At 43.4% G+C, this 13,568-nt stretch overlaps 2 protein-coding genes across 6 annotated transcripts in view; one reads left to right on the forward strand and one right to left on the reverse strand.

The window, feature by feature from the left end:
• ALS2CL (ALS2 C-terminal like) overlaps positions 1-5,283 on the reverse strand; it is a 62,008-nt gene extending 56,725 nt beyond the window's left edge. Inside the window, exon 1 of one of the 2 annotated variants that reach the window (XM_083824709.1) lies at positions 4,731-5,283. The gene's annotated coding sequence lies outside the window, so the exon portion shown is untranslated. Of the gene's footprint in view, positions 1-4,280; positions 4,628-4,730 lie in introns of those variants that run through there. The other variant, XM_083824710.1, reaches the window with a different exon arrangement.
• TMIE (transmembrane inner ear) overlaps positions 1-13,568 on the forward strand; it is a 36,477-nt gene that overhangs the window by 11,893 nt on the left and 11,016 nt on the right. For 2 of the 4 annotated variants that reach the window (XM_083824736.1, XM_083824734.1), the window contains exon 2: positions 1,228-1,345. The exons of 1 other annotated variant lie outside the window; for it this stretch is intronic. In XM_083824736.1, coding sequence (XP_083680862.1) covers positions 1,228-1,345 — 118 coding nt within the window. The remainder of the gene's footprint in view (positions 1-1,227; positions 1,346-13,568) is intronic. One more of the 4 variants, XM_083824733.1, reaches the window with a different exon arrangement.

A 13,568-nucleotide genomic window follows, 5' to 3' on the forward strand; every position in this document is an offset into this window, starting at 1 on the left:
GCATTCAAGAAAGGTTTTTTCCTGGACTCACAGCACATTTAACACATTCAAGTAATACAAAGGCTCTCAGCAAATACAGCTGATCTCTTTGGTGCTGCCTGTGTTGTTTAATCTCCCTACGGTATATTCCCCTGCCTGCAACAAATCACTCTTACTGCTGGAGCTGTGGGAATCTGAGCTCTGGATACCAAACTGGAGCCTCTATAGTCCAGACCAACCCTGTTTGGAACACTTCTTGCTCATATGCCATGAAATCTAACATCTCTGCTTGGTGAGGCTAACTTTAAATGGTTAAACCAATGTGCTTGAATCCCCAGCACTTAAATGCAGCTCAAACAGCCATCTAATTCAGCTCTGCTGTTTTGACAATTAAAGCATATGCTGTATGATTCTCTGCCTGTGCTGCCCTTCAAGGGTCCATCAACCTCTCATTCCCCACTGATAATGCAATTAGGGCCCTATAGTAGGGATTTAACTAAAGTGTCCTTCCTCAGCTTATAAAATGGCCCTGTATCTGTTCCTGCATCAAATTCATATGGCATTTGCCATCAAAATATCTCCAGGCAAAATTCTGTTATAAGTGGGGAAACTGAGGCACCGAGTGATTTTACAACACGAGGCAGAGAGCGCAAGGTGTGGACACAAGGGCTCAGGAGCAAGGCAGCATCCCACCCTTAGAGGTCCAGCTGCTGGGGACAGCACAATGAGGGCTGAGTCCCAACCCATGGGAGTTGCTCTAACCCTAAGCTTAAGTGCTTGGTCCGTGCATGAGCTACAGCCCTGCTTGTGCCTGGCCATGGCTCTGCTCCAGCACTAGGGTCACATCTGGTGACCAGAGGTCTCTACTCACCCTAGCCTGCCCTGCTTCAAATAACTTTTTATTATTATTAATTTTATGTTGTTCTTCACAGCTAAGCCTTAAAAAAGCCTTTCAAGGCTACAAAAGATCTCCTCCTGACCCAAGGAGCTGAACTTTTTAGGAAGAAAGTGGGACTTGACAAAGCAAATCTTTTTGCCATTATTTCCTAAAACACAAAATTTGGCAACACTTCAGACATTTCAAAACAACAAAAGCTTTAGACATGACCTCTAGAGAAGTCTCCATTCCCTGAAGATATCTGAATTATTGTACGGCCAGAAGACCAGGGCTCACCAACTCCTGTTGGTGGCATCTTTCCCCTTGCCAACCTTAAGCCATTTTTCTCTTTTTTCCCCTCTCTTTCCCAGGCCACCACAGAACCCCCCAAAAAGAAGCCGGACCCTGTCACTTCGGAGACGGTGGTGATCTGGGGGCTGCGCCTCTGGCAGGTGATTGGTATCTTTGCCATCTTTGTCCTGGCAGTCAGTAAGTGGCAATTCTCTGCCTTGCACCCACTGCAGCACCAACCCCACCTGGGACCTGGGTCTGAGCCAGCCCGAGGAGGGCTGCAGAAGGCAGCACCGAGGGCGTTTTGTTGGCTTCCTCTTCCCCCAAGGAAGGGAGAGGCAGATGTGGTGTTTGAGGGAACCACAGGCCAGACACAGCGGCTCCACCCTGTAATGCACTAGCTGGTGGCATCCCAGAACAAAAGAGAAACTATAGGACCGTGGCACACGTGGGACGGTTGTCAGCTGCAGTACCACATTCAGGCTTAAATACATCTCACAGACACGGTCTTGCCCTGTCTCACAGCTTGGCAAGAGTCCTACCCTGTTGCACAACCCAGAGAAGCCATATACGACCTCTTGTGGTGCCGTCCCGCATGCTAAGAAAACCCAAGGGGTCTGTGGTCACTGTCAGACCTGGTATTAGGGTACTTAACTGCTATCCCAGGTGCCAAGGCTCCCCATTTGATTTCAGAAGGGTCTTCAAAACCTAAAGACATCCTTTCTGGATCCAGTCATCAGGAAGCCACTGGCTCAGACCTGGTGGATGCAGTGGGATCAGGCGCCCTCCTAGCACACTTGGAGGGGCTGTCTGGGTGCAGCCGATTCCCCACCTGAAAGTCTTCATCCACCTTCATCCCTGGGCAGCTCACCCTCAGAAAACAGTATTTAAACCACCCTCACTGTGCACTGCAAACTGCTGCCATAAGCCTACTTATGAGAATATCATTTAGGACAGGCCCATAACCCTTATAACTTAAGTTCAAAGGAAGGATCTTCTGCTCTCTCCTTGAGCCAACTTTAGAATCACAAACACAAAAAGTAAACAAAAGATAGATTAATTGGATATAAATCATAATTGATAAACCCATTTCATTTTCCCATCTTCTTATCACTCTGTAGTCATTTGCAAAGTGTTTACCTAATTCATTTCTTCCAGCATCTTCCCAGGAAAGGGCACGATCCTGGGCAACCTGCTCTTGGTGGCCTTGCTTAAGCAAGGGTTTGGGACTAGGTGGCCTCCAGGGATCCCATCCAACCTCAGTCTGTGAAATGAAGTTACACTGACCCATCTATAATTCCCTTGAACATGCTCTTTTCCCTGTTAGGAACAGGTAAGCAGACACTCAGAGCCTGTTCCTAGCCCTCCAGGTAAACCCGATCAGCTTAGAGGTTGCCTCAAATCTTTGTCTGCTCCAGGAAGGATGTCACCCAGCCACACGGGCTCAGACACACCTAGATCTTCCAGGCATTTATTTTATTTTTTTTACTGCCCACTCCTCGTCCTGGCTTGTGGACCTAATAGCTTGTTAAAATTAATTTCATAGGTTGAACAATGAAGCATTATAAAGGAGGACAACCTTGAGTGCCTCAGCTTTCTGCATCGCTTCTGCTCTCGCTCCTCATAAGCGATGAGCACTCTCCGAAGCAAGGCAGCCACGTGCAAGCTGCCAGCAGGGAATGGGCTTGCTGGGCAATCTCTAAAAACACAGCAGTGCAGAAAACTAATAGCTACTACTCCCTGCTATGTTTCCATTTGCTGCTAGAACTGCTGCTGATGCTACATCTAGACATGGTGCTGATTTAAATCTGATTGCTCTGCGATCTGTGTGTTGTTTCTGCTGATACGGGGTGAAGTCAGACACTTGCTGTCACAGCCTCCACTTTGGCTGCTGTAGCAGTCCTTTCCTGAGAGCCTTCCTGTTATGTTCCCATGCAGCTTAAACCAGAGACATTTACAGTTTCAAAGCAACTACAGACTTTTCCTCTCTTTTGTTTTCCCCTTATTGTCCCTTCTGGGCTAGCACCACACCCTGCACCCAGTCTCCAGGATAAGCACTCCCATATTTTACCTCTTAATCAATAAAACTTATACTAATTCCTCACATGCCACAACACCCTTGGCAAACAATCAAGACACGCTACAGAGGAGAGTAAACATAGCCAGGTATTTAATCCTAGTGACTCCATGCACTATGTGAAGTAGGCACCAAAACTAACAGCAGCAAATTCACAATGCAAGTATGTTTGCAAAAGGATTTATTTATGTGGTTTTCTTTTGTTTAGGTGTGTCACCTTGTAACGAATATTTCACCCAGTAGGTCTAATGACTTTGTTGTTTGTTAGAAATTGGCTTACGTATCACCGGGTTATTTAGGGTTACTGAAAACATAAGAGGCTTCCTAAGTGGTAAGCCATCAGATGGTGCACCACTTACAGTAAAGAAACTAAGTTTTCTTTTGTTACTTAAAAATCTCTATAGCAAGAAGCAAAGGCCCATGTAAATTTAACTGATCTAGTGACAGCCCAGAAACAAAACTTATTACAGAAAACAGCACACAAAGAATGTTACAGGCGAGGTACTTGACGTGTTGATAGCAGTGAATAGTGAGAAGTTAAAATCCTTTTAAGGATCTATGTCTAGACAAAAACAGATTGTGTGTAATTCCGTAAAATACCATCTGCTTTAAGGGTTTAGATCCAACTAATACACATAGGTGGTTCAGAAAAAAAAAAAAAAAGTCTATTATGTCAGCCTGCTACAGACGTACATTACTAGAGAAGTGGGAAAGTATTTCCCAGGAAATTGAAGGGCTTGGGTTTGCTGAGCCTCAGAGCGACAAAAAGATTAAGTACATGACAACACGGAAGGGAGACAATTTATGGTACTACTCTTCTAGTACTGCTACTCCTCTAGTACAACCTCTTTGTTTGAAGAACCCTCTTCTTTCAATGAGCAGAGTGGATCTGAGAACAACCGTACCAGCTTAAGCTATGTATTCAGACAGCTTTATGAAAGCAATAAGCATTAGGTGAAGAAAGCAACTATCAACCAAGTCCAACATCCAAATCAAAATGGGATGTTTTCAAATTTAACGCCACCAGATTGACTGAATCCCACAGCCAGTTCTCACCAGTTTCTTGTGTCTTGCTCCAGCAACATCTTCCTGCTCCTGAGCCTCACGATCCCCAAAGCAGTGGTGGTTCCCCAGCTTTACCAATACAGCTCCAGCTCCCAAGGATCAGGGTTTTCTGGGAGCAAGCTCTTGAGAGCCACGTTGGTATCAGCCCAGAAAACTAGGTAATTCTACTCTTTTCCAATAGGATGAGAGCTGAAAAGAGTTCTAGGGTAGCTTCCTTTACTTTTCTGGATTCTGGAGCAACTTCCCAGCCAGAGCACAACCCTCTCTCTAACAGCACTAAGAAACAGAGAAGGACCATTTCCAGGCCTTTTCAGGGCCTGGGCATGATCCCATTGGCTTACAATCTGATCTTGTTATCAAAGCTTTACGCTCTTAAAGGTGTGTCTACTCATTCATTTGAATGTAGATGAACTGAAATGTTTTTGAGGCTGATATCCCTACCTTCCTCACTTTGAGTGGTTACGGAGCACTCAGGCTGCAGTCCTTTTGGTTGAAATGGAAAGTTGCTCCTGTAAGATATAGTCCTGGATGTACATCATAGTTCCTAAGGGCACCCAGAGGACCGGGCTAGAACTTCTGCAGTCACAACCCTGAAGTGCAGCGAGTGTGGGTGCAGGTCCTCCATGCTCTCCCACCCCATGAGTCTGCTTCTGCTGAGCAACAGGACTTGCAAATATAGATATGATCCAGGTGTCGCTTCCAGCTCTCGCTATTAGCAACTTCCACAAGATGGCGTCATCACATAATAAAAGGCAGGGAAAAAAAAAAAAAAGCCAGAGCCAAGACATTTTAACATTTCCTTATTTAATGAAAAGAAAAAGGCACCTTCTTATACCGTTAACACACACCACTGAAAAGAGCAACAGGTCGCTGAGGAGGTCTTCTAACTCACAGCAAGATTTTTGGGGGGTTACAAACCAAATGGGATGCCTGCTAGCTCTATTTACTTGAGACCAGGAGAGCCAGAGCATTTGCACACCTGGTAGCAGATGGCTTTTCTGCCTCTCCTGCAGCAGCTGATAGCCATCTTTCTCAGACGCTTTAAAAAAAGCATCCTCCGGGCTCCTCCTGTCAGACCCATTCCTCTCCATCTTTGCTTCTTCTCTGGGATAGGATACAGGTCATGACAGAAAAACAAACTAATCAACAAAACCTTTTGGAGTATAGAAGCCCGTGGTAGAAAATATAACTTCATAGTATGTGCAGAACATCATTCAGGTGTTGTTGGAAGTATAACTCTCAAGGATGTGTTTTTCAATCATTGTACAATTCTTTTTCATCTATTGAAATAACAGGAATGTTTTTTTGCTGTAACTGGAGAATGCTCATGAAAGTTCATTTTTAAATTAAGCAGACCCTCTAGAGGAAAATCTGGAGAGCACAGAAGAAAAAGAAAATTTCTCAGTTACCAGACAGAGCAAGTCAACTCTGTTGCTTTTCTTTCCCCTAGATTTTATCTCAGTCATTTTGTTCTTGGTTAAAGAAAACCATCCCCTTTGGATATTTTAATGAGGTAGGCAAGGCAGACCATTAGGCTGGGAAATCTCCTGCCAGTGTCCCTTGAAATAAACCCTTATCAGGACTGTCTCTTCACACCTAGCATCATTCAGCTGCTCTGGATGGCTTCTCTGAGTGCTGGCTGATAAGGAAGGAGGCCCCTGGCAAGCAGGCCCCTGGCAAACACAGTGGCTGCATCTGGTTCTCTCTTTCTCAGTAAGACCTTGATAAGATAACAGTGAACAAGGGATTAGCTATTAGGACTTGATTCACTCAGGAGTGTTGTTATCTAGTTGCTATCTGGCATTTCCTTTTCTTTTTCTGAAGAGCTGTAAATGTGGAACTGAGGCCCAACACTGATAGGATGGGATTGACTTATAATCTCTGAATCTTGCACAGCCTGTTTCATCCACAGAGATCAAGGGCTCTGCACCAAAAGTCCTATACTGGAGGGGGAGGTGGCCCTGGTCCATCCCTGGGAAAGCCAGAAGCCTGCCCAAGGCTTGCCCAGTGTGCTCTCCATTGACTCACCCTTTCCTTCCATAGGGCAGGAAGGAAACCACCATTAACATTTTTAAGCAAGCCTACAGGCTCTCTGTTTTCCTCACTGGATGCCATTTTGGTTCTAAGGTCCCAAGTCTGCTGATTTCTGTGATTTCATATGTTCTGCTCCCAGCTCTGTTAGCAGCAGCCCACCAGGGAGGACTTGGGCAGTACCTCATGGGGAAGGGGATAAAGAGGGTGGTGTGAGCAGGCACAGTGCTGTGAAGAAGAAAGAGGTCTCTGCTCCCACCAAGAGTCCAACTTCATCTGTGCCATGCCTGCCCAATGTAGAAAGCCAACCAGAAGTATTTCAGGTACCCTGGGCAGGAAGACACCCCCTTTCATTATCATTTTGTAAACTAGATGATCTCCAGAGCTCCCTTCCAACCTTGTCCAGTCTGTGATTCTGTGATCATGCCAGGGAACTGCTGAGCTAAGCTGGTGGTGCACATTAGACCATTTTGTGTCCATGAGTGTGGGATTTTTAATTAACTGAAGATTATTCAGTGCTGGTGGTTTAGTGGCACCGGAACAGCTCTGGGGCCATGGAAATGGGTTTGCTCACTATACATGGAATGGTTTGGGTTGGAAGAGCTCTTATTTCCAACCCCCCTGCCACGGGCAGGGACAACCTACATATAGTCCACAGCAGGTCTAATACTGCTGGGAAATAAATCGTACATGGACTAAGAGTGAGAAAGCAGTGGGCTAAAGCAGAAGCTGATTACAAAAGTAGGAGGCTCAGTTCTGATCCCTTTTTCCCTGTCTCTGTGTCCTACCAAAGGCACTTTCCCATTCTCACCCATGCCAGTCAAGTGGTAAAGTGTAGCCCCAGCCATGAGCATCAGTAATTTCTCTATTGACATATAAATTCAGGCATGAAAGCTTGAAGAAGCTTGTTTGCTATCAGGCAGGCTCACATTGGACAAATGTGTTCCCAGTAATCAAGTATTATTTAACGAGTACCAACAAAGCTGTTAAACATCTTGAATGCAATTAACTGAGAGCAGTTTAATTTGAAGTGCTAGAGGTTTTATTTACCAACTTGCTGTGGGTGTCGAAGTATAAATGCCAGGAAAAAGATTTACACAATTAAATAACCATTACTTTTTGGATAGCAAAACTGTCCAGATGTTTCCATTAATGTGCAGAATTTGCAGTGAGGCACAGATAATTTAGGCTGGCTAAGGGATGCTTCACATGGTGCTTTCTGCAAGAGTCTTTAGCCATCTATCTGCTAAATGCTGCATCACTAACAGCCCAGTGTATGAGAAACACTCATCAGGGCGCACAGAATACTCTGTGCAGAGATGGATGCAAGGGCACTGTCCTCTACCACAGAACGTGACTTGGGACAAGGGATGGCTCTTACATGGGACAGCAGGTTGACATCTTTGTTGCCTTCAGCCCAAGTCGTCACATGGAAACCTCTTACTGCATGTGAAAAATTGCCTTGTGTTTTAAAACTGTTGTGCACGTGTGCCCACGCAGTAGCCCAAGTCCCCAGACATCATGAGGCCAGCATATGTAGCTCAAACCAAGCACAAAAAGGGAGTAATTAAGAGAAAGTCTTTTACAAAGAAAGGACCATTTTTATGCCCTCCAACGATCAACAAATATTACTTCTTGTTGATTATTTTGATAATAAACTATACTGTTCTTGTTTTGTACAGTAGTGTTACCTTAAACTTTCATTACTCTGCACATTGGCACATGTATATATGCTCAAGTCTTCTACCAGATTTATTTGTGACCCAAATCAGCTAAAATATTGGAGATGTCATTGCCTGAGGATGGCTTCCCTTAAACGTGAGAGCTGTTAGGTCACATGGAGAGGGTTGTGTATGGAGTCTGCAAGGGAAAGGAAGGGGCCTTGGACAACGTCAGGACTCCCAGACAGCTCCTCCCCATGGGCATCCCCATCAGCTGGGATCCTGACCAGCTGCCTCTTCCTCTCTTCTGCTCAGTGACCCCAGCTGCAGTGGGCAATGGGATGGTGAAGTGCAGATTTGTGTCTGGGGACTGTGGGGACACAAATGGGGACTGCAAAGAGAGGCTGCACTGCATAGTGCACGAGGCTCAGGTGTGCTTGAGATCCGCACCAGATGAGTACAGCTTGTGAATAGCTTTATGGAGATTAAAGTGAAAGTTTGATTTACTGCCTTCCTGGGCAAAACTCATTTGCCACTCGATTATGCCTTCAAGTTCTGATTCATTATTACTATTGTTATTTCAATAGACAATCATAACTCTAACTCCCACTTGCCCTTCCCATGCAATTTCATGCCTGATCCCCCCAACCAGGTGCTTTCTCCACCCAGTGCAGAAAATAGGCATAAGCCACCCTCTCATGCAAAATCCAACTAATACCCATCTAAAGAACAATAAGCACTTCACAGATTCCCAGAGCAAGGTAAACAACAGCCCACATCCTTGCTCCTCAGCTGTTGTACATGAATGGAGGTAACAGCTGTGTTACTCGCCATGTTACTTTTCAATTATGAATTGAAATCTGTGTATATCCTGTGCACTGTGTATAATGTGTTTCACTGTTTGAAATCTGTGTATATCTTTGGCACTACAGGAGGTCTGGGGGTATACACGGGCCTGAGGTGCAGAGATTAGATCCCAATCTGGTTTTTAACTGCCCAAGTCACAAGATTAGATGTGAGCATTGGGATCCTGGGTTTTGTAGCTAGCTCTAGTTAGACAGAAATGACAGGCCCAGTTGATTGACTATGTTTTCAATAAATGCCTGAAAAGAGGTATTTTGCCTTATTAGACAAAGAAAACATCCTTAGATCTTGCCTTGCACAGCTCCTCTCCTTGCACGGAAGCAATGGAGAAGGACCAGTCCCACATCTCTCACCCCCTGCAAGGGTAAATCCCATCCCTGCTCCAGGCCTTGACAGTGGGATGGTGGCGAAAGAAGGTTAGCAAGAACTTCACTTTAGCCTCAAGAGCTGTTGCCCCAAGCATACATGACCCCAAGAAAGACACAAAGCATAAGCAATCAGGAGCTTTTTAATTTAGGGCTTGTTGTAATTAACAGCTCAGATTGCCAGCCGAAACATCTGGACTTTTTTCACTAGAATTCTCTCATCTACCCAGAGACACCTTCAAGGTAGGTGTCTAGACTGACCAGATGAGAGAAGCAGCAGAAATCTGTTTTAGATGTGTCCCTAAGGATGAAATGACCTGTGCCCTACAGTGCCCTGGGATCTACAGGGATGCTCCACAGAGCTCCTGGTGATGACTAGCTTTTGTGGCCTACACAAAAGCTTTTTGTGGCCTTCCCAGCTGAGAAATCTAACTCAGACCAAAATTTCCCAAGGAAGCACTTGTTTTAATGAAAGGTCCAACCTTAACCCAATTTTTTCACCAGTGAGCTCAAAATAAGTACAAAATGGCTGCTGTTAAAGCCATCATCCTTGCCAGTAGACCAGAGAATCAAAAAGGATGCGGAAGGAGCTATGGAGGGAGTTTGATGATTTCATTCAGACACAATGCCATGAATGCAGGTGGAAGTAAGGATCTATGGTTGGGAGCAAGGAATATAGACCGTATCTACAGAAGAAACTAACAGTGACTGAATGACGATCAGTAAGACTTAGCAACTATTATAGTCAGAGCAAAGCAAAAAGCTAAAGCAGTTCAGGGTGATACTTCAGCAATGAGATATTTGAATGTATTTGCAGGGGTCAGTGGGAAGTAGGTAGGTAATTTCACCTCTGATTGCTGTCCTGTCAGGGTGCTTTTGCCTATGATTTAAAACTTTTGCTGGAAAAAAAAATTGCAAAATAAATAAGTAAAATCCTCACCTCTGTTCAATGCATGGAGAAAGGTTTTCAAGCAAGAGTCTCACCAAGCACAGTCTGTTTAGCTCGTTGGAAAGAAGATCAAAAGGCCACTTGATTGTAGCATTGAAGGTCTTCAGAAGGAATAAAAGTATTAAAGGTCCTTTTAGTCTAGTGGATAGAGCAAGAGCAAGAGCAGGGTCTGGAAATTAAAACCAGGTCAATTCAAATGAGAATTTGAGAAATAAATGTGTCAGAGAAGGCGATTAAGCATCGCCACACTCTCCACCCTTTAACAGCTCTCCCTGGAGTAAGATGGGATTCAGTCCAACACAAGTTATTTCACTCAAGCAGTAATTAAACCTCACAGCTTGTGATGTACAGAGGGGTCAGCTGATGTGACCTCATGGTGTGGACAGGCCCTCATTTCCAGACACCAGGGAAAATATCACATGCAGAGGTGTAGTTAAGCTTGATGGCTGAGCAAATATTGGAGCAGCCCCGGCCCCTTTCAGCAGTTCTGTCAGCATCTCCTTAGGGCTTTTTGCAAAGGGGGACAAGTTTAAAAGTGTTTTGCATGAAGTCACATTGGCACAACTATTGAGTCTGCAGTCTAGGTCTCCTTGTTCATTCGCTCCTACTTTTGCTTGCTAGGAAATCAGTACATTAATCCAACGACTAGGTTTTCCTTGAAAGAACAACCACAGAGTAGAATAAAATACAAGGTTAAGAAGGATCTTGAAGAGGTATTTAATCCATCTCTAATTCAGACTTCAAACCTGGCATTTTTACCATCCGTATGTCTCTCTACTCCCTCTGGAAGACAACAGATCCTAAATCCCCATTACCACAACCCAACCCCAAGATTGAGCCAAGACAGTCTGCATGTACATGCCCTGTAAGCAGTTGAACATCCCTTAGAGGAAAAGTCACCTTCTTCTGGAGCTGAGCCTGGAGACCTCCTCTAGGACACCAGAAGCTCAGCAGGAGCTCTGGTAGCAGTAGCATCTTTAAATGAGGTACCAGCAGCAGAATCTCAGCAGTCAGGGTGGGCCAGTCCTACAAGCAGCCACCCAGGCATTAATATTCTTTGAGAGTTTAGTAGCCCTCATGAATTCACATTATCACAATTAGCCTGTTAGTAACACCTCTGTGAGTAGCTTGGACTGGCAAAATATGCTAGTTTTTTCCTTAAAGCAGCATCTCAGTCATATAGTAAGCAACTCTCCAGCCTTCTCGAAGACCACTTAAATAAGAGTGCTGCAGTTAAGTTGTCATTGAATACATCTGCATTAATTGCTTTCATTATTAACAATGGAATGGCTGCCTAATTAACTCAAAGTAGCACAGGCTACTTTGCTAAATGTTAATTAAATGCTTCATTGGCAGACTATATTTTTTCAGCTTCAAAGAGAACAAACCTACTGTGTATTACAGCCAATTTCCATCCAATTTATGAAATTGTTCAGTTCTCAGTCATAGCTCTGCTAACATACTAGACTAGACAGTCTCTGGAAAAGACATTTAATTTACATCTTTCCTAATTCCTATGAGAATTGAGTTGTTTTTTCTTCTTTCCTTTTTCTTTTTGATTTTTGAATCTACTCTCTAGCTAAAGTGGAAGGAACATTGTTTCTGTTGATGAGCTAAATTCACTTGAGAAAAGAGACCACAGATAAGGCAACTTAGCCATCTGGATATTTAGTTTAAGAGATTATAGCTCCTTTCAATCTTTTATATATGCTGTTACCTTGCTTTAATTATGAAACAAAATATTTTAGTTTAAGCTAGCAAGAGTGAACATGCAGTCATCATTTAATCACAGGCATATGATTATTTATCATAGGAACTATATATTTAACACTTGCTTTTTGTCTGCATTTCAGATGATATTTTAAAATTATTTTTCTTTTCTGGGCCCACTTTTCAGCTCTTCCAAACTGGTCAGTAGTAGATATTACAAAGACATTGACCCTTGTCAAATTTAAAGAAAATATGGTAAAAGTCCAGAAAGGAACAAGTTTCAGAGTTTCTCATTATTTCCCCAGTCAGAGTTCTTTAATATTTGTTGAAAAAATTAAAAAAAAAAAAATACAATATTTATTTTGTCATCATAGATGGCAAAAAGTTGATTCCTTTAAAATAACCGTTCCATAAAGAACCATGAAGTGCTTGTTTCTTTCTTGAAAAGTTACATTTCTCATGATCAGGTTGGTAGAAGCAATGAGAAATGGTTTGATATGTTGTCAGCTTGAACTTTCAGTGTGGAAAGAACACTGTCTGCAGGATCAAACCAGGCTTTTTAATTTAAAACATAATTGTTCCTTCAAAAATAAAAATAAGTGGCTGAATTCAGCCATGCGTGTCAGATAACTGAAAAGGAAGGGGAGGGGGGAGAGATAGGAAAATGATTTTTAGAAGATGAAAGGCAAAGCAATCCGCAGCATGCTGCTGGAAAAGAAAAAAGCTGATGTCTTAATTTTGCAGTTAATAGAAGATGCCTATTATCATAGTATCACAAGACCATGTATTGTTAATACAGAAAAGCTGAGAAAAAAGGAGAGAACTGAAAATGACCCCACTACGTTTTGTGGCACATGTTGTTTCTTTTGCCTTATGTAGTCTGTCAGCAGAGAAACCGTGAATAATGTCAGCACTTCAAGCCTTGATGCTGGATATTCTCGTGGACCTTCCATAGTGCTAATGCAGCCCTAATACATTACAGGCAGATTTCTTTAAGTCCACTGCAGCATCAGACAGACTTTAAGGCAACGGTTGACTTAGGCTGCATTTTAGAAGGCTTTGCAACAGCCAAAATGAAAGCTGAAATCCTGGAAAGGAAAAGAGCCACGGCATGAAAGAATGAGACTTAATACTGTCTGATAGCACAGTGATTAAAGCTTTTACCTGGGGTATAAGAGAATCAGTAATAAACGTTCAAGTCTTGAAGTCAGTCATCTGCCTGCCAGAAGAAAAACATGGCAACAAATTCTCAAATCTCATCCAAGCAAACTGGGTCTTTCAATTGCTTGATCCTATGGACCCAGAATCAAAAGTGGTCAAGTAATCACTATTTGTGATCAGGTTATTACCATCCAGCTGAGTTGCAATTAATATTTCTACACAAATTCATATCTCAAACGAAATCTTCAAACTACTTGCATTGCATATATAACCCTCGTGGAGGTTTTATGTGGTTTGTTTCATACGGTAATTCGTCTGTCCTGAGAACATGGGCCCATCAGTTAACAGGCTCAGCTGATGCCGTGGTATGTACTAAGCTTTTGTAAGAGGGTTGCTTTGATGTCTAACTCACATGGAAGAGAGCACAGTCCAGTCCTTGATCTGTTGTCTTGCGGGAATGGATATTTTTAAACAGCGATCCTCGTTATCAACAATCCTCACATGGTGGCTAAGTCAGACACAAATAAAGCAGAAGTGA

This window comes from Anser anser (assembly GCF_964211835.1).
Source record: "Anser anser genome assembly, chromosome: 2".
NCBI classification, from domain to species: Eukaryota; Metazoa; Chordata; class Aves; order Anseriformes; family Anatidae; genus Anser; species Anser anser.